General features: G+C 40.5%; 1 protein-coding gene across 3 annotated transcripts in view; it reads right to left on the bottom strand.

The window, feature by feature from the left end:
• Positions 1-1,322: 1,322 nt before the first annotated feature.
• The window catches only part of phc2b (polyhomeotic homolog 2b (Drosophila)), a 36,341-nt gene continuing 15,560 nt past the window's right edge, over positions 1,323-22,103 (bottom strand). For all 3 annotated transcript variants that reach the window (XM_040116200.1, XM_040116201.1, XM_040116202.1), the window contains exons 7-15: positions 20,855-21,149; positions 12,094-12,398; positions 10,961-11,282; positions 6,357-6,568; positions 5,052-5,181; positions 4,327-4,432; positions 4,117-4,231; positions 2,998-3,322; positions 1,323-2,839 (exon numbers count right to left, since the gene is read on the bottom strand). In XM_040116200.1, the coding sequence (XP_039972134.1) occupies positions 2,685-2,839; positions 2,998-3,322; positions 4,117-4,231; positions 4,327-4,432; positions 5,052-5,181; positions 6,357-6,568; positions 10,961-11,282; positions 12,094-12,398; positions 20,855-21,149 (1,965 nt within the window). In that variant the 3' untranslated portion in view covers positions 1,323-2,684. The remainder of the gene's footprint in view (positions 2,840-2,997; positions 3,323-4,116; positions 4,232-4,326; positions 4,433-5,051; positions 5,182-6,356; positions 6,569-10,960; positions 11,283-12,093; positions 12,399-20,854; positions 21,150-22,103) is intronic.

Genomic DNA, 22,103 nt, shown 5'->3' with positions numbered 1-22,103 from the left:
TTTCCTATAGTGCTGAAACGACTTGTAATCTGATTAGATAACTCCACAGAAAATTAATGACTCTGATGACTGGTTCTCTCACTGATCAGGCAAAAATGCCAAACATTTGATGGCTCGTGAAGATCAATTCTGACAATTCACAACCTGAATTGCTTTCCTCTCTTTTATGTCACTGTATTACCTTTGGGGTTCGGATTGGCGGGTACCTACAAATGTGGAACTTCTAATGTCTGCGAGAAGGCGCTGAGATATAACAAATACGGAAGGTGAACACTGGACGTAAAAAAGTAAAGCAAGATACACTCCCAAGCCCTAAAATAAATAAATAATTAATAACAACACCACCACAACTTCAATAATTCATCGTTGGAGGAGAGGATACAGGTGTTGTTTTTGCACTCCTAGTTCTGATAAAGTGTACATGAACATAATGAACTGTAAAACTGTCCCGAAATACAACTAAAAATAACCGGGTTTCTTTCCACACAGACACACTCGGAAAAATGTCCCAAGACAGTGCTGTACTGCAAATTATTTATAATTGCAAAATGTCGTGTAACAAACTGTTTTGATAAATACAAGCATTTAACAAAGCATTATCTAAAAAAGTTGACCTTCCATCACAGCCACAAAACACAAATAGATATGATCATATTTTCATTAGGGAAAAAAAAAAAAAATTAAACAACTCCCAGGCCATGACAATTATATATTTGCATATTTCAAAATATTGAACACCATTAAATTTCTGTTTTAAAATAACAAGGATAACTTAAAAAAAAAAAAAAAAAAAAGACAGTTTCACACTTAGTTACAGTCTCTTTCCTCAGTTGAGCTGCTATGTACATACAAACTTGCTTGAATGATGCCAAAATGCCACTCTCACTTTAGGTGTCTCGTAACATTAAAGCAAATGAAAAAGAAAGTAAGTGCCAAAAGAAGGGCTGTGCAGAGTGCAGCATACCCAAAGTGTTCCTTGGATAACTTAGTGTCCTATAAAACTGAGACAAGAAATCAATGTAATTTTTTAGTAAATCATTTTGAAAAAGCACGGAAAAAAAAAAAAAAAAATTTAAGCATTTAAAATCTACAGGAGAAAACTGGTGAGTTCCTCATGAAAGATAAATCAATGTCACAGAAGAAGCTGCTTACATGGTTTCTCCGCATTCAAGCTTTGTATTCGAGAGCGGTGAGAGTCTTATTGTGAGAAAAGGCAAAGGAGCATCTACTGAATAAAAATGAGCAAATTAATGAATGCAATTGTCTGTTCCCAGCCCCCCCAGACACACACACACACACACACACACACACACACACACACACACACACACACACACACACACACAGCCATTTCTCTCCCATTCGCACACCAACAAAACTGTACAAATAACATGTCTAATAATATAATATTAATAAACTCAGACTTCACTCGTGTGTCTCAATGCCTCAATTCAGCAATGACCGTGTTACAGCATGACCCAACCCAGACACAACTGAACAGGTAGCACACTTTGGCACTGCTTGTTCTTTCAGCCTCATTTTCTCCACTGCATTGAACTGCCCAATTTACAACTGCTATTATTGTGGAATCCGTCTTCAGATGCGTTATCTGGTTAATGACTTTTGATAAAAGCCTCTTGCCGCCGCCTGCATCCACACCCGGTATTAATAAGTGCTCGTTATCTTAATTCTGCCTGCATTGTGATCGGATCTTAATATGCGAAACAGGTACACAGCGAGGAAGCAATGTGAAAGCAATGCTGTTGTATAAGCTCTACTTACTTTTCCTTGGCAGAGGAAGGAGTCGTCTGTAGCTTTGTGATGGGCAGCTTGAGAAAGCAAGAGGAGACTTAGGTGGTGTTTCACCTGATTTTTTTTTTTTTTTTTTTAAAGAGCGTGCCCAACCTCATCTCTCTCCCTCTTCATTTCCTGTCATCTCTCTCTCTCTCTGGATGGCATTTACACCTGGCTGAGATCTGATCACAATGTGAGCCAGACCACCTCAAAATTAAGTCTGGTGGAGCTGACAGCAGTGCGATTGCAATGTCTTCCTGCATTCATTTCATTTGCACCTGCGTTAACACCAGTTCTTATCCAGATTAGATATCCAATTACAGCTTGCATGCGTGAAAATTGGCCGTTCTGCCACATCAATCAAATACATTCTTTAATTTAATGTGAGACTAATGTGGCACAGCTCTCACTATGGGTCCTGATTTCATTTCAGTCCACTGCCTAGATTGTTTCCCATTAGCAGAGAACTGCTTAACTCCTGCGAGTGCGTGTGAACACAGCTTCTACCTCACACCGCAGGCCCGTGTGATTCAAGTGCTCATGCAACCAACGCTGGTGAAACCCACGTCAGTTCCAGTGGCCAGAGTGGCAACAAGTCCCATGGTTATTGAGCTGATGCAGGCGAGTATGAGATTCCGTGTCAAAGGAACCAGTCCAGTAGTGGGGAGAAGTCGAGGTCATAGTGCAGTCAGTAGTCAGTGCTGTCAGTGCTACAATGAAACATCCTCTGCCCTGTGCTACGGTTTTACACACTGCTCTCTCACACACACACACACACACACACACACACACACACACACACACACACACACACACACACACACACACGCGAAACAAACCAACATACAAATACACATGCATTCAGATCAATGCACGCACACAGTTTCCTGCTATGAGTCTTTAAGCATGTTGATGCGTGCAAAGATCTTGAGTGCAGGCCCCAGTTTAATGTTCATGGTGCTCATGAGGTGGTCCTCCTTTAACAGGAGCAAGGCCTGTCCGTCGATCTCCTGAGACCGAAACTCGTCTGCTATCTCCTGACAGCCTGCATGAACATGGGAGGAAGAAGTACAGGCTGCAGTTAATCATAGTAAAACAGGATTCATAAGCAAAAATATACCTGTAGGACTGGTCCGTTCAGCATGCAAAACTTTATGAGTGTGTTTCCTAACAAACAGAGGGTTCTCTATTTACTCCGCTGACCTGGCAGTGAACGGATGAACTCATAAACTTCCTCCACGTTCCACTTGGCGGGGTCGTTGGGTAAGAAGCGCTGACAGAGTAAAGGTGCGTCTCTCCCAGCGCAGCCCTCTTGGTCCGAGGCCCTGCTCGTCTGTCGGTGGACGGGGACCTGAGCCGGGGCCGGGCCGGGGGCCAGGGGTCCTGAGCTGGCTGCCGACAGGGGAGACGGCGGCTCCTCGTAGCTGGACATGTCTGAGCATGGGCTGGACTCCTCCTGACTGGGCTGTGAGGGATGTGGTGAGGATACAGAACCGCCCTGAGTCTGCTGCGGTGATAGGAACAGCTTCTGAAAAGAGAAATATTCGGGGATGACGTCAAGGCTGGGCATTTGAGAAATTAATGGCTCATCAGTAAAACACTGCTGGGACATTGTGTTAGTGACAGCAAAGATTAAAGGGGTAATAAGTAAGACTTATACTGTACAAAGCTTTAAATGACTGTAATATACCTGCAGGCAGTAGATAAGGGTGTTGGATCGATACCAAAGCATCAGCGATTACTTTGTCAGGTGCTGAACCAGACATCATATTACTCAAAACATTTTGGCTTTAAAACCTTAAAAGATTGTTCTTGAGCTAAATTATTTATTTTTTTTTTTCAGTATTAAATATTGTAATTGCTCAATATTTCTGTAGAATGTATTCTTTAATTATCTTAACTACTTGTCTCTACTCTAAAAATGTAACCTTGTTGTTTCATTACATGTTTCAATATTATAGGGGGGCTGCTGCTGCTGCTGGAATTACCTAAAAGTATTATGTCCAGCAGATCCAGTTGCATTTGATGTCTACATAACATGTGCAGAAGGCAGAAAATCTTCTACAAATGGTTTCCCATTTTTACATGTCACCAACAAAGGGTGACAAGGATCATAGAGCACGTAATGACCATTTAAAGACAGAGGGAGATAATCAGTCACTGACACAAATGATGGTTAAGTTCATTAAAAAGCATGAGGCTTGAAAAGTGCAGGGTATAAAATGTGCAGTGGAAGCAGTATGGAATGGGATGTAAAGTGTTGACGAGGAAGTTTTACAGCAGTGAAAGAGCAAGTGTCTGTGTGTGTCCGTGTGTCCGTACCTGCTTCTTAGCCTCTATACTGGAGCGACCCTGAGATCTTCTACGCCAGCGATTTGTTGGTTTACTCCTCTCTGGACGGAAAAGGCCTATCCGCTTGGTACAGCCAACATTGTACCTGTTCACAAAAGGTCCGTTATTAGGGCTTTTATTTACAGGAGCAGCATCTAATCGTTTAAATGACAACAAATTTAAAACCTCAGGGTGACTTGCCTCTTTGCACAAACCACGGAGCAGAATCTTTTGGAGCCCTTGAAGGTGTAGGCAAAGTCGACCCAGCCACAATATTCGCATGTCAGCTTCGGTTCTTGTTCTTTTTCTGTGGAGGTGGGAACAGTATAACCAGGAGACACAAAATAAACCTTAACACGTCCAATTCTGCTGTACATCATGTAGATGCTAATTACACAATATTGAAGTGACAATTTTTACTTCTGCTCCAGAGAACTGTGATGGTTGCGGCCCAGTGTGTCCCATACAGTAAGTAGCCAAATACAAGCTATCTAACGAATAAACAGTCATCAACCTTTGTATTTTTGTACGTCTCTTTGGAATTTAAAATGAAAACTTTTGGTGTGTTGACTTCCACCTGACCAAAACCTTTTTCAGATGTTTCAGACGCATCGATACTGACCTTATTTAGCAGACTGGGTATTGGCCAACTGCCACCGATCTACATTAAATATGGTTTTCCGCTCCCCTTTAATTGTTTACAGCCGTAAACTACGGTGTTTAAAGCTGCTGCTGATAGTTTGCCACTTCCTGCATGTGCTTCACTTTGATTTGAGGGCAGTGATAACAGTCACTTTGCAGACACTGCAGTTTGCTAACGTTATCAAACGCAGATATCAAGTGGTTTGGTGAAGAAATGCAGAAGCATGTAGTTACAGTGAGGGCAACCCTTTTTACCTACAGTAAATGTGTTCTTTTTGTCTCACCTGGCTGGTTCATGTCCTCCGGTTCGGAGTCGGTGTTTGCCGCGTTGCTGACTGGAGTTTTGTCAGGGTCTGAGGAGAGCTGATGATCCAGCTTCTTTGGGCTGTCGATAAGAATGGGCAGACGCTCCACCTGGTGTCAAGTAGAAAATATTTACAACTGTACCAAAATTAAAGGGTACAAGCTCAAGCAATAAAAAAAAAGAACAATGGAAGCAAGGCTGTGACTGAAATATAGTTGGACCGCTTCATCTGAGCTATATCACAGCAGAAAATTTAAGTGCAAAGGCTACTTCACATGTGTATATCTTTTAGAGTAGAAATGATTAGTTGATTATTTGACTAGTTAAGAGAAAATTAACTGGAAAATATTTTAAACTTATGATTTAAAGAAATGGATTCAAAGCAGTTCTAGAAAACCATTAGTTGATCAACAACAGTTTCGATAATATTTTAAGGGATTTATCAAGCAAAAATACCCAAAATCCACCGCTTCTACCCTCTCAAACGTGAAGACTTGATGTTTTTCCTCTGCTATATAACATTTTAAATGGTATATATCTGTTGGATTTGAACTGCTGGTCAGACACAACGAGCAGTATTAAGATGATGATTACCATGATTAAGATATGAAGATGTTTGAAATTTCATAAAATAAACACCAACAATCAATGATAAAACAGTTTTCACTTAACAGCCCTAACTGAAGGTATCATACCACTGTCTTCACAATGTATTTACTATGATCTTTCATGCTGGATTTGAATTACATTATTTGTTTGTTCATCCCTGCACTCATGTAGATATAGTGAGAATTTACACAAAACGTCCAGTAGGAGGCAGCGAGCCCCAAGTCGAGAAATCACAATCAACATATATTATGCTGCACCTTGACAAAATGTTTGGTTTTACATATTTGTTTTTTAGCGGTTGATAAAGATGGTATGATACAAATGTGAAAGACAGACATATAAACACAGTGTATCAACAATGTAAGATATAATAACATATTTAAGGGCAATGACATAGATTACAGAGGGATTTTGATGCCTTGAGATAACAGACACTGCAGTGGGGCTCATTATGCTTACACCTTCACCCATCTGTATTCTTTCACTGCTACAGTTCCGCCTCACTATAATTAATGACTAAATCAAACACAAGCTGTGAGCTGTCACTACTAGTAGTAACAGAGGGGAAGGTGTTTGCCTGCTGACAGCTCCCTGCAGGCATGTACACTGGAGAGCGTGTTGGCTCTGGGTTGTTTATCATGTTTCCCTGCTGGTAAAGCTGAGATCAGGCACTTACACAGACCGGGAACGGCTCGGCTCCCTCCTGGATGACAAAGCCTTCGATGACATGTGTGAGGACCTGGGGCTTGACGATGGCCTGGGGCGGTTTGTTCTCCCCGTTCTGTGGCGTGCTGCCCGTCACGCTGGGCGCCTCGCTCTCATTTCCTGAGGTCATGGCTGGAGGAGGAGTCCCAGGTGCAGCACTCGGCCTCTTGGTTGAGCCCCCTCCTGACCGAGAGATGAATACAACACCATACAGTTAATGTACAAGAGCATGTAAATGGTCACTGCTGGGGTCAGTTTGAATGAAAAATTATTCGGTTATTTCCTTAGTAAAAGTGAATGTGTGTTATCAGTCAAATCAAATCAAGAAAATAATCAGCAGCCTTGGATTCTTGGAGTCATTTTTTGAACAAAAATATCAGATATCTGGTTCCAGCTTTTCAAATGTTAACATTAGCCGCTTTTCCTTGTCATAAGTGATAGTAAACCGAACATTTTTGGGTTTCAGACTGTTAGTTGGACAAAACATGACAATTACAGACACCATCCTGGGATTCAGGAATCTGTAATGGGCCTTTTTCTGAGTATTGTGACATATTTTACATCAAACAATTAATCGAGGAAAAAAAAGAACAATTTCACCTTTATTATTTGAAGTACAGAGCTGGCAAAATGTCTATAAACTTTTGAGGAGCAACATGAATAATTAATGCCTTACTTAAATCAATCTCTTTTCTTGATTTGTTTTCACAAGATGACAGATTATAGTACTGAAGCATCAGATACTAAGATACATATGCTTATAACGCTATATTATGCAACCCTAACACATAATTGTCGCATTATAGTCATCTACATGCCGATACCAGGTCAGTCATCTCCACCTGCCGCTGATGGTCTACAGCCAGTGACCTACTGGCACACCGTCGGCCCATGACAGGCAGTACGGTCAACGTGCATCCCTCCTATCATCACAACAACGTCGTGTCGATTACACCCACAAAGCGAAAGTAAACATCCAGCCGCCATGCTTTGTCATCTTAACGCCCCCGGTGCCGAATGAGGACAGTTTTCTTACCGCGCCAACTTCCGCTCCTTTCGGGCACAAAACACGCGCGGCTGGGGGTTTGCGTTTGTCCTGAAACGGTCACGCAGACACACGCCGACCTGCTGCGCGCTGCCGCTTCGCGACTGGATCTGGGCTTTAAGCTGCAGCGCCTCCTCAGACCCATAAATGTGAGGCTTTAAACCAGGGCCCGCCTCCCCGTTTCCTCCCACAGCTGCTAACGTCGGCAGCTCTGATCCTCCTCAGCCTGCTGCTGCTGCTCCTGCAGCATGTCAACATGTTTCAGCTGGGAACCCGACACTCTGAAGCCTACGACTGAAATACCGTCCTCCCGTCCCCACGACTATAACCAAATTTCCCGTGACAATTCATTAAAGCGTCGAACAAATGAACACATTGCGCACACACACGGCTGTCACCGGACATTTTGGTCCCCGAGGGGAGACGTCCTGAGGGTCTGATTTTTTTTTTTTTTTCCCATCAGAGTATCTCATGACATTTATAAACAATTTTATGATGCTTTATTATTTCAAATTTAACTTTAATCAACTTCCGTTCTACAGTGTGTCATGCCATCAACATTATCTGTCAATAAATATTTTTTTCATGCCTACTAATCCTCTGTTATGTATTATCCTGGTTTTAACTATATTCAGGATATTATAAGACTGTAAAGCTGTTCATACACTCAGTTGACAGTGTATTTAGGTGCACAGCTAAAACAGATGCAGTCTAATACAGCAGTCAAGCAATAAGTCCTGCCTTCATGACGGTTATAATGTTAAGTTACTGTTGAAACTGTTTTAAAGAGATGCTGACTCAACTTTACGATCATTTTGGAGGCCGCAGTTTGTGGGGCTGCTGAATTATATTGTTTCATACAGACAGGTGTTTCTATTCTATATTGTTTGTGATTATTATCACGACCATGTTTACAGTACGCTGCTCGCTTGGCCAGGTCATTCTTTAAAAAGATATTTTAATCTCGAGACTTTTAGAGGCCAGCCAGGAGAGCGCGCGTGGCCGCAGAATCCCGAGACCGTTGGGGACATCGGGGAGGTGGTAGATCGGGTAGCTGGGACACCAGGAGTGGAAGACTGCGTATACGAAATATGCTTCGCTTGGGCAGCAGCTACAGAGACAAGGCTGTCAAGCAGCTTATCCTGTTTTTCAGAGCTCTGACTACAGGCCGTGGGTATCATCCCTTAACTGTGAGTAAGCAAGTTCGCAGTCAAAACACACAGCCATAATAAGCGTAACTAATTTAAAAAAAAAACTCGATTGATAAAATGGGGTACTTGAAACAGCAAGATAAAAGTTAGCTCAACAATCAGTAGAAGAATAGCATTAAAAAGATTCAAAGCTGTAATAAGATTAAAAGCTGAAAAGACTGTTGGAGAGGCCGAACAAAACATTAGTAAGAGTCCTCAACAAAGATCAGTAAAAAAGCTAAATAAAAAATAAAAAATAGAGCAGACTTGAGGTAAACACTTGGAGAATCTAAATCCTGCAAGGTTTGGTAGGGGGGTCCCAGGTGGGCCGTAGCGGGGTCATGGCTGAGGGCGGTGACTGTTGTGACATCACAAAGTTACAGAAGTCCCGATGACTCGTTTATAGGCACAGTTTCTGAATACAGGCTGAGTGCATTTCTCCATGGATTGAGCTTGTTTTTTTTTCCCCCCCCTCGAGCCCTCCATGCTGCCAAGTCCAAAGGGATTGTGCTTGGACCGACTTTAGCCCTACATGAAGAACACAGATCCCTCATTCATTTCAGTCGTATTTCATGTCTTACAGGTACCAGAGGCAAGACAGCCCCACCAGTGTAGTTCATGTGTTGTTCTAACGCTCGGCTGTTTCCAGTGTTTGTATGTCCACTGTGTCAATGCAGTTCCCTCATTCATTTGAATCAGAAAATGCAGAAAGCAGGACCTAGTTGTTTTAATACCAGCTACATCACTTGTTTTCATGTCAAAAGTGAATCTTTACAAAACAAATAACCAGCCTTGTGCAGGTTACAAAAGTCTTACTGAGATCAGCACTCTTCCTGAAATTGAACGAGTGTTGGTGTGTCTACCTTTTCTACATTTATTTTGTGTTGATTGGTGTGCTACTAATGCACTACTCTATTTTAACTTGTGACAATTTCTCTAAATGTCTGTTATCATAGAGCAAGGTGGAAGGTTGACCAATTGAGCAAACCAGCTTTTATGTAGAGGCTTTCTATTTAAATGTTACATTTTTCTATAGTAAAAAAGCTCAAACGTTGGGCACATTGTATGTTGGTAGTCCTCAGCCCCTGCAGACCGTGGATAATCAAGATGGTTTCCTGCTTGGGCGGTGAGCATTGCACCTCCACACCACATCACATCAAACTCATTGCCAGCAACAGCATTTTGTGGTTTAAAGAACGTTTCGATTTACAAGAAATACAACGATAGCATTTAACCATGTAGGAGAAATATCACTATAGAGACTGATCCACGTCAACATTTATAAAGTACACCCCTAATAACTTGTGCTCAGCAAGAAAACTGTAGCTGCTGCATGATCATCCTCTTACAGTATCTCAAACCTAGTGACCATGTGAGTCAAATCACTTATCAGAACCGTCATTATCCTTTTTTATCCAAATCACCTGGTTCACAAAATGTGCAGAATTAACAGAAAAGGCATCAATACAAAAATAAATTTTACTGACAATACAAAAACAAATTTCTGGGATTTTCTTGATACATGCAGCTAAAAGCTTCCTAACTGTATTATACATATACAATACAGTTTTTTTTAGCTTGTACACATGTACAATCTAATTCTATCCAATATACTAGCAATGCAATAAATCCTACATTTGTGATACAATTTTTAAGTTTTGTTGACACTTTTTTCAGAGAGGCCATAGTTAGAGGGATGTGACGTGTTTCTAACTTTTGCCCAATTCATGTATGTAATGGGTGTGGACAAAATATAACCACGACGCTCCCTGTTCACTGCTGACAAAGCCAATATCTCACACTACTACAGAAAACTGTGTGTGCCAAAAAGTGCCCACTATCATTTGAAGGTAACTGCTTATACATAATCCAAAACAAAAAAAACACCCATTATCAGTCTGGGTACATGACTATTCTTTCCTTTATTTCTCCATTTACATGAGATTGTTTTTTCACTAATGTCCAGGGCTTTTTTGGGTATTTGATTGTTGCGCATGGGACTGCTGTCCTAAATCAGACAACAGAGCAATATGAGAAAAGGAACAGTTAAACTAGAGGAGCTGCTGACACAACGTGTGCTGAAATACAAGTGAACAGCAGCATTGGTTTTCTTTGCTTCCATTGAAGATTGCAAGACTTGACCAAATCAAGGAGAGAAGAGCAGAGATAAAGTTATATCTTCTGTGTCAAGGAGAAAAGTTTTAGATAACACTCAGTTTTTAAACTGCTACCAGTCTTCTAGTCTCAGTAGCTAATTGGTTAAAGAATTTCTTAACCAAAACATTTAAGGACTTCACAAACAGTAATTTAGCAGCTTAGAAAATGACGTTGAATCATTACCTTGTGGCTGAACAGCTGGTGTAGCTGTGTCGACCTTGGGCTGCTCTGCAGGCTTGGTGGGTTGCAAAGGCAGAGGTGCGGGTTGCTGCTGTTGTTGCTGTTGTTGTTGTTGTTGCTGTTGCTGTTGCTGCTGCTGCTGTGGCGGCTGCTGCTGCTGTGGCTGCGGCTGCTGCTGCTGTTGTTGCTGCTGCTGCTGCTGTTGGTGTTGCTGTTGTTGCTGCTGCTGCTGCTGCTGCTGCTGCTGCGTTGAGGGAGTCGGACATGTCTCTCTCACCACTAGTGAGGTTGGCTTATCTTTACTGTCTTGAACCAGTCGAGAGGCCTTAGATGTGCATTAGGAACAAAAGGTAGAGGGAAAAACATGAGAAAGTACATCTGGGACAGTCATGAAGAGACACATCGGGCTGTTAGTACTTTTAATGTCAATGACTCAAAAACTGAAAACCAATAGGCTCGGAAAATATCACAACAGTGGAAAAATATTACACCAGGAATCCCAAACTCAGAAATTCCTTTTTAACATGTATGTCTTGGAATTGAAATTGATACTGTGGGTGTTGTTTGGGACACTAGTTTTTGTTTTGCTGGTTACCACTTTCAAAATACCTAATTCAAGGAAGTGAACAACACAAAAAGTCAGGATGTTAAGTAGGACACAAAGCCATGCCCCATTAGAAACAAATGGAGAACAGAAAAAAAAGAATCACATCCATTACGCAATCATGGAAACATCTACAGTGGATAATGTACGGTATGTTACTGTGAGAGGGGGATATCATCTCTGATGTAGTTGTATATAGAAATGTACAAAGTTTAGTTTGGAGAATTGACTTTTATTTGCCTATATTAAAATTCATTCAACAACTGAAGGTTCTAAACAAAAGAAAAAAAAAATTACAAACAATTTTTTTGCTTTTGAGTTATAGTTGCAAGGGCTTTCCTTAAAAAAAAAAAAAAAAAAAAAAGGACACAATGGTACTACGACATCATATTCTTTTGTAGCACCAATATCTGACCTCACCAAACCTTCACAAGGTTTTCACACAGTTTTAGCATTCAGTATAGTTTATTATAAATCTAATAGCATCATGTACACGTGAGTACATGTGTGTACATAAAGTGACTGTACTCACCGTTGGCTGTATTTGAAGGTTAATGGCAGTGAGCTGGACGGGCTGAGCTTTGGCTTGGCTGAGGGAGGAGTGGAGGGCATGGGGGCTGATGGTGGAGTGGAAGATGGTGGCCTGCTGGCTGGGTGTAGAGGGCTGGTGTGGAGCAGGTTTGGGCAGCACAGGGACAGGGTGCTGTGATGGCTGAATTGAGGCCGTCTGCAGCAGCTGGCCGGTAGTCTTCTGGGAACCTTGACTCTGATGGACCACAAACTGCTGCTGCTGCTTGTGCTGCTGAACCAGGGAGTGCGGCTGAATCTGGGTGTAAGCTGGAACGAGAACATTACTGACACTTATTTTTTTTAAATTATGAACTTTATGAAAATGATTTATCTAACTGCTGTGTCCACCATACACAAAATCTGCTGACTGGTTGCAGTCAGCAGATTTTACCTTTAAATTAAGTCCTACAAGTTATATCTGGTTACATATCAATGTGACTGGCATTAGATTGTAGTCTCTCTGCTTATCTCTGGACTTTTTTTTTTCTGTAGCTACAAAAGTTTGTGGGCGACAGTGGGGAAAAAAGAGGAAACAATCAAAGCAAAAGGCCATCAGTGTTTGTTTTTTTTAAAACTGTGTAAGAAGACTGACAGAATAGCTTTTAATTATTTTAATTCTTATGCTGAAAAACTGGCGCAACGTGATTTTACTAAAAGGCGGTGCGGTTCCACCCCAGGAACTTTCCCTGGGGAACAGCAACCATTTGAGCTCCCCCACCTGCATTTCCACCAGACGAACCAGGGTCTAAATTAAGTTCTGGGAAGATAGTTTTACCCCCAAAAAAGTCCCTGTTCTGAAGGTTCAGGAACTGTCGGGGTGGGGCTTGCAGTGTTTGCAGTATTTTCCACAGCACTGTTATACAACCCGCATTTTTAAAAACCTGCAACTGCAAACATGTTATGCCTGTAGTTTGTGGCCAACAGCAACCAGGATGGAGCATCCCAAGAGATTTTATGGCCGATGGACCGAGGTCTAAGTCCAGTCTTTTTTTCGTCCACTTTGTACAAATGACATGGAAGGAGACCATCGAGCTTTTGATATGTCAGCAGAGTAATTTGCTTAAATCTTCACGGGGCTTTACCCTTGGGAAAGTTCCTGGACACAAGTTCTTGGGAAATTAAAGTTCCTGGAACCTTTGATGGAACAACATTAAAGGTTAGATTCTAATTTTTGTCTATTATAAATTTCAAGCCACACATGCCACATGTACATTGAAAGAATTATTGGTCACTGTAATGATTTTTCCCGTCCATACTGGCTGTGAAGCGACTTTAAAAAAACCTGAATCTAGTATTTAAAAGCAGTTGCAGGGCTAACGTTGATAAATCAACAAATGACTGCTGGAAATACTGTTGGCAAAGGGCAAAAGATGATTTCAACAGTGCTAAAACAATTAGTCAATCTGCAAAAATTATGGTAATCAATTAATCACCACAACAAATAACCTCTTTTCTAGCTTTTAAAATGTAAATATTTACTGCTTTTATTTTTTTTAGAATCATTGCACACTCTGAACATCTTTGGGTTTTGGACTGTTGGTTGGACCAAAAAAATAAATAAATAAATTTGTCAGAAAAATCAATAAGAAGGGTTGTTTCAAAAGTATTACACAATTAACATTGCCTGCCACAATCTCATCAAATGTTAGTCTTCTATAAAGGTAATTCTGAAATATCTTAACTGTGTTCAACTGTGACTCGCTACAAACCATGAGCATTATAAATTTCATGTGTGCTCACAACTGTCCAAACTCAGTGTATATCAAAGGCACTGTGCCACAGGCTCATAAACAGTGGAAAATGTAGACGTTCGCACAGCAGAGATTGTTTTATAGAGTTCCCTTCACCTGTGTGCCCCCTGTTGACAGGATGTAATATTAAGAGCTTGCTGAAAGGTGCACTGTCCCACTGTTGCAGTTTTCGCCCGAACATAACTCACAAATCATTTGAAAATGGCCTGTCACCACCTGTCAGTGCTGTTGTGGGTAAAAAGACATCCTGAGTTCAACTCGCCCCGAAGCCCAAGACACAGCACATCAATCTTGTATTGTGGGAGCATGTGTGAGTGGGCGAGTGTTCAGCGGAAGCAGCCTGAGGCTATTTTAATATTAGACGAACATGCCGAGGCAACTGTCCATGATACTCTTTACAGAGTTAATGTTGAGTCAGTAGTTCCCAGTCCCTCTGCTGCCTCCTTGATCTCTTACAGCTCTACCAGGAACCAATAAGAACTAATAGATTCAATCTTATTACTGAAACCCAAACAAGAAATTAGTTGCCCCTGCAGTGAAGTACTGTACAGTAGCTTCTGCTGTATGAGTCACGTGAACGTAGAGGTGTGATTGGTGATGCTAATAAACCCAACCCCCAATTAATCCAAACATGGAAAACTGCCAAGTACATCAGCATTTGTCTAAAGTCCCCATCGTTCTCACCCTCCCCCTTCTCCCCCCGTTCTTTTCATGATGTTTTGTGTGGGATAGGCTCCATCTGGTTTCAAAGTTTCCCTGTGAGAGACTAACCACAGTCTGTACCCTGCTGTGGAAAATGTGGATGTTTCTATCCAGCAGAGTTTGCATGTCATTAGTGACCTTAATGCTACAGGATCTGCTGAAAAGTGTTTTCTTTTTCGGATGGTGAGACACAGTGGGACCAACCAACAGAAAATTTGGTTAGCTATGGCCTGCACAAAAGGCCTGCAGTTAAAATTTACAATGTTCAGAGCAGGATGCCAGCAGCATGATAATCAAAGATTGGTAGTCTATAAGATGAATCACACTTGAAGAGAAATTTAAACAGACACTTCAGGGGATAACAAAATCCATCAGTTCAGCAGCTACACCAAGGGATGGCAAATATAATGTATTATTAATGCATCATGATTTTCTATGGAAAAATGAGAAAATGATAAAGTAGTTATAAAACGATTAGTTGAAACAATCAGTTCATTAATCAATTAGTTTATTCGACAGATATCAGCAACTATTTTGGTAATTTAATAATTGTTTCATTCATTTTCAGTCATTAAACAATACTGAAAATAATCAGTGACAGCCCTCGATGAAACAATCCCAAATCAAGTTCCACCTTTCAGATTTTTCCAACTTTAGACTGTATCACACGGACTTCATCAGTGGATGTAGTTTGGTCAGTTGTCTTCTCGTACTTGCAAAGATTATGCATGAAAAAAACAAGACTGGTAGTCATCAACTATGTTAGCCATTTAAAGTATAATGTTTACCATGTTCACCTTCATCAGTAAGAAAGTACAGGAGGGCCTAATGGGATTGTCATTGGTTTTGCAGGTATTTGGTTATAAACCAAAGTATACGACAAACTGAAATTTTGACCTCATGATGGCAATGGATGACATTTGAGATATTTCACTCAGAACCAGGAATGTCAGCTTCATGGTGGCGCTAGAGAAAAAGTCAGAGGATCATCAAAATCACTAAGTTTAATTCTCTGGACACCATGAATGCTTGTAAAAATGTAATGGCAATTCATCCAGTGGTTGCTGAGATATGTCAGTTTAGACCACAGTGGCAGACCAACTGACCGACAGACTGACAATGCCATCCCTAGAGCATAGCTAAAAACCTAGTAAGTGGACCTTGATGTGGGATTGTTTTGTCAAACTTCTAATGCCAAGATCCAGAATGATCTTTCATGCTTTACCTTAAAGCCAACACTGACAAGAAGTCCTAAAAAGAGATACAGACGAAATCCTAAGAACTGCGCTTGCATGTCAACAGATCCATCTGACAATTAAACCAACTCAATCGACTGATGAAGACTGAAGGCTCTAGAAAAAGCTTGTAAGTGGACCCTGAGTTGGCAGTGTTATGCCAAGTTATACAAATAGATGACAACAACAACAACAACAAGTGGCCCATGTGAATCGTGAAATTTAAAATGGACATACTGTACTGTAGGCTACCTCAGGGACAACTGAGTTTGTTTGTTAATATACTCCAAGCTGCAAAGGATCTGCACTCATATTCTTTAACTGAGAACCTGGGTGTCTGTTCAATGTAGCAAACATTGGAACTAAAATGAAACATACCCTCATGGCAGCTACACACACAGTGCACAATGAATGAGACTGGAAGTAAATCCACTTGATTTTCCCATGATGAATATAAATGATTATGTACTGAAAAATGTGGTCTTAAAAAAAGAAAAACTATGGAAAACTGCCACGCAAGAGTCAAAACGGATCAAGAATTGTTTTGTAGAATTTGAATTGCACCACTTTAATAAAAGTCAAATCAAATTGTGAGTTAGCTACAGATTCCCAGCCCCCAGTCTGAGCAAAGGCGGGGGATTTCTGAATCAGTGTGCACCGGATACAACAAGCCCTCCCCATGCATCCTGACAACTTTCTCAAGCCCCTAATGAGGAACAGAGAGAAGTCTTGGAAGAAGAGGAAGACGGGGAATTCACTTACTGATATTCTCCCTCAAGGTCTTGGGATAAAGGACTGGAATGACTCAGCCCCCCCACGCCCACACATATAGGCATATGCGCACATGCAGTCGTACAATCTGCAGTATGTGGCACTGGCCTTCACTCCCCCCTTAAAGTGCACATATCTTACTCTTATTTGTGAATAGTTGTGCAATGTCGTGAGGTTGAGGACAGTATACGTTCCTGATGAGTTTGAAGCACGAGGCCCTGGAAAATCCCTGAGTTTCCACATTCTCACTGGCTGCCGCTTTGGCTTACTTTCATGAAACACATTCCAACCTAAAACAACAGAGCAACAGCAGGTCTTACGCCATCTTCCTCACTTCAATACAATTCAAAATCAGGTCTGCAGATACTTTATCAAATAGGGATTAGCATTAAGAGAACACTATCTTAATTAGAAAAAAAAAACAATGTCAGGGCCTCCTAACTAAAACTTTAATAAAAACAACTGAAGGAAAAGTTCAGAATCTCAAGACTGAACAGAAATAAAGTAGGGAGAAAACCAATGATGGACTTCAGTATTCTAGCAGTGGTATACTGTAGAGTGGGTGTACAATTAAGGTACCCCCTGACTCTTTCAGTCCTTTCAATAAACTAACAGTGGAAACTTTAAAAGACAACAGACAAGGGCAAAACAGAGTGAATTATTTGTACAGTGAGATAGTTTTACATAAAGCTGAAGTCCAGGGTTTCATTTCGCAAAAAGGTTTACTTAAGCATTTAGTCCTCTCGTCTTTCCAGGGTTTTTTGTAATCATATTCAAGAGGAATTGGCAACTGATACTGTTGCTAGCGGCTACATAACTTTGCCAAGACACAGGCATCATTTACAGACCTGCTCTTTGATTCTGTGAGCATGGTGCTTTTTGGGGTTCCCTGCTGTGGTTTTTATAGTAAGGTGGCTCCTTCCTGCCAAGAGGAGGTGATCAAAAACTTACTGCAACAAGCCAGACAGCCTAACATTGGTTTCCAGCCCAATTCCTATTCAAGGGAAAGTGACTGACTCTTAAAGTTTGTGACATTCACTGTAACAGAAACATTGCTCCAAAATGATCTGCCCTCTTTTGGATAGCTGGATAACTAATGACCAAAAATAGCAGGCACAGTCAAACACAACTGCTGGTCTCTGTTGAGTCACGATAAAGTAAAGTAAAAGTCGCGAGTAAAGTAAAGATGAGGTTGATTAACAATACAGTTTCAGTAATTACATTATGGTTATTGATATTGTTTACATTAAGTTTGTTACTTTTGAAAAATTCTGAGCTTCCTTAATTCTTTACTGGTATATTATCTTTATCAGTTTCTTAAGTTTTATTATGTCTTCAGGCAGTGGTAGACGTTTATTTAAGTCAAAGAAGTAATACCACACTGTAGACATAGTAAAAGTACCAAATTACTAGCAACATAATATATGTCAAGTATCAAAAGTGAAAGTTAGCAGAACGGTCCCTGTCAGGGTTACCATATCACCGCATCATATTTTCTATCATCAGATGATTATTTCTGATAAATTGAGCAGTATTTTAATGTTGTAGCTGGTCGAAGTGGAGCCAATTTTAACTACTTTATATATTGTTGGTTCCTCATTATAGGTTTTTCTGTATGAAAATGAAAAATCTGAAATGTAACCAGTAATTAAAGCTGTCAGATAAATGTAGTGTACTGGAGTAACAAATGCAATATCTGCCGCTGGAATGCAATGGAATTTAAGTATAGAGTAGCATGAAGTGGAAATACAAGTACCTCGAAATTGCACTTCACTATTGTCACAGATATCAAACAAAGTGAATAAAAATGAGCCAATAAAGTGGTAAATGTGACACTGAATGACATTTAAAGATTTAGACATTAGACTATGTATGCTGGTAATGCGGGCTTAGTCCACAATTAACCCAATAAATGTGATCACAACAAATTACGGTGGAAAGCAAAAGTAATATAGCGAACTAGTAAGGCAACTAAATGTTGTTCTTAGCAGTAATAAGTAATACAATAATACTATAAGTACCTACTTAATTACTTTTTTAATTTAACAATTACGAGTCATTTTCTACATTTAACAAAATTGAAAGACTAATTAGACACAGAGTCTAATTATATCTACAATCTACTCATTAAAGCCAAGGTTATAGAAAGGGTGTGAATTTACCACCCAGCACCAACCACCAGCAAAATCTCTGGCCTCCCGCAGCTAAATTACTGGCTTGTCCCTTCTTTTAGCTGTAACAAGGCACTAAACATAAATCATGAGAGTAGTTGGTGAAATTTTGGATTTACAATTGACAGTGATGTGTCAGTTCAAAAGGTTTTCTGTGATTTTAGCCCAGAAATCAAAGTGCATAAGGACCCAGTCACAGTCAGGTTGAATCCAAGCTTTTATCCTCATCTGAATCCTATCAGCTAGTCATACTGTGTCTCCTATTCCTGATCCACAGTGTATTAACTCCCTAGCATCTCATGTGCACACCTGTCCCTCATGGCCTGCTGCTATGGCAACTCATGTTAATTTTTTTCAGACAGCATGAAGCCAGACTTTCAGCTTCCATCCTCCCTTTCATTTTATGTGAATCCATTACTGCAACAAAGCACGACACAGTTGTGCACTGACACATTCAGACACCCCCCCCCTTCCCAGACACATGCCCCAAAACACACACGCATGCACACACACACATCTGAATAGGCAGACAATAACAACAGCATGCATTAACACAGCGTACTGCAGTGTGCATGAGGTTTATTGTCATGTACAAACACAGTTACTACTGCCAGCAGATATAAACACATACAGTGGATTCATACTCATATTTTTAGGCTCATGTACGATCCGCACTATAAACTATTCCGTAAAATGTGGTGTCTTATCAGGATAATAAATCCGAAGGCACTTACCCTGAAAACATACTGGACTTAATTGGACGTAATCAGCTTGTACTGCTGGCATATTTACAACCATTCAAACTAAAAAGAAAAAGAAAAAAATAACTGCTGACTTCCAATTACACAAGTGGCTTAGAAAGACTCTTGCTTGGCACAGTGCCTTTCACAGTTCTATTTCACAAAGCAGCTCGACTGTTCCCGACCCAACCCAACACACTGTCTTTAATACAGCTGGTTTCACACCTATAGTGAGTGAATGGGTTTGTGATGCCGAGCCTGACATTTCAGGGAAAGCTATTAGAAGGGCAAAGTGTAAAATCTCTTCTCTCATCTAATCTAGCTATAAAAATGAGCGCACATTTCTACTTTATATCCTTCAGCGGCTTGATGCCCCACGTCTATTTTAATGTTTCAAATGTACATGTGTTACAAAAAAGAATTAGGCATCAACTGGCAGACAAGTTGGCAATTTAATTTATCTGCCCACAAAAATAAAATCTAACGCCCTACGGAATATTGAGTGTTGGTGTCTGTACATAAATAATATGGACCCTCTAAAAAAGCAGACTTTAAATTTAACAAACACACCATTTGCTCTGTAACCAGTGTGGACTATCTGTTAGACAACACAAATAGTGATAAGGGACACACTGATCCAATATTAAAACAAAGGCCGACTTGGGGGAAATATTGAGGCAATTTATCGACTACAACTTGTTTGATCAGCCTGAAGACACTAGATAGGATTTAAAAATTTAACTATGAAATACCTGATCGATGATTATGCAAGGAGTCTGGGAACCTAACCAAGCTTTTAATGTGCACCTTTTGTTTGCGACACTAAAGAAAATTTGGTACTACAGACAGTATTTATGTTCAGTGTTTAAGGTTCATGTATTTATGATACCCAGTTGGGCTGCAACTAAGAATCATGTCCACAATGGATTAATATGCTGATTATTTTTCTTATTAAACAACTGGTCTAAAAAATTTGAAAATGAAAAGTAAAAATAAAAAATGTCTTTTACAATTTTCTAAAGGCCAAAATGATGTCTTCATATGTCTTGTTTTGTATGACCAACAGTCCAAAACACTAAAATCCTCAGTTTACCATCATGAAAGATGAGGAAAGTCAGAAAATCCTCACATTTGAGAAGCTGGGACTAGGGAATGTTTGGTAAAAATGCAATACAATTGATCAGTTTTCAAAATAGTTGTCGGTTAAGTGTTAATTAACTAATCGATACGACTAAGTGCTTCGGCTCTAATACCCATATCAGTAATATTATTTTCACTACGTAGACAGTGTTTTCTGCAGGGGTCTGGGCCTTTCTTTTCTTTTCAGGCTGTGGAACTGCAAGCTTTACTTACCTGGAGCAATCAGAGGCTGGGCACTGACAGCCGTAACACTGCGGCTCATGTTTATAGCTCGGACTTCTGTGACTGCTGCACCGTCCCCCTTCTTCCCTCCATCAGACGGGCCGTCGGAGGAGCTGGTCTTCCCTCCTGTGGCGGCCTGCGTCCCCTGGCTTGGATTCTTGATCAGTGAGGTGGGCTGGATGGGCACAGGGCTCTGCTTCAGACTGAGAGCCTGCAGGGTCTGAGTCTGAGAGGAAGACGTTGTCGCCCCCTGCTGGCCACGGATGGCCAGGTTCTGGACCTGATTCTGGACAGAAAGATGGTTAAAGGTGAGGATTTTATTAGTTTGTCAAAACTGTTTATTACAAAATTAATGATGCACTTTAACAATGCTTTCAATTGCAAGCTAATGAAGCATATGAAGATGATACTGTTAATATGAGAGCTCCAAGTGCAATATATTTTTATTATTTCATTCAATCATTATTGATCTACTAAATATGTGAAAAAATGTATACTGCCATTTCACATCCTCTACTCTCAAATGTTATGCTCAACTGTGCATTTTAATTTATAGTTACAAGTGAAATCCGGTTCGGGACGTTAACACTAGATTAAAGATTGTAATTACAGTTAGATATATAGGTGTTTGGACAATGACACAATTTTCATAACTTTGCCTCTGTACACCACCACAATGGATTTGAAACAAAGCCATCAATGTGTGATTGAAGTGTAGACTTACAACTTTAATTCACGGGCTTTAACGAAGATATCGCATTTACCATTTAGGAATTACAGCCATTTTTATACATAGTCCCTCCATTTTTAGAGGCTCAAACGTATTTGGACAAACCAGCATAGTAATAAATATAAGGATTATTTTTAATACTTGGATGACAATCCTTTGCAGTGGATGACTGGCTGAAGACTGGAACCCATGGACATCACCCAATGCTAAATTCCTCCCTTGAGATGCTTTGCCAGGTCTTTACTGCACAAGCTGATGCTTGTGCTTATGGGTCTTTCTGCCCTCGGTTTTGTCTTCAGTAAGTATAAAACATGCTCAGTTGGGTTCAGGTCAAGTGACTGACTTGGCCACTGAAGAATATTCCATTTCTTTGCCTTAAGAAGCTCTTGGGTTGCTTTCGCAGTATGTTTTGGGTCATTATCAATCTATACTGTGAAGCACCATCCTATCAGTTTTGCAGCATTTGGCTGAATCTGAGCAGATGCTATAACCCTATAAACTACAGAATTC

This window comes from Xiphias gladius, chromosome 21 (genome assembly GCF_016859285.1).
Source record: "Xiphias gladius isolate SHS-SW01 ecotype Sanya breed wild chromosome 21, ASM1685928v1, whole genome shotgun sequence".
NCBI classification, from domain to species: Eukaryota; Metazoa; Chordata; class Actinopteri; order Istiophoriformes; family Xiphiidae; genus Xiphias; species Xiphias gladius.
This window is presented reverse-complemented; position numbering and strand designations above follow the sequence as displayed.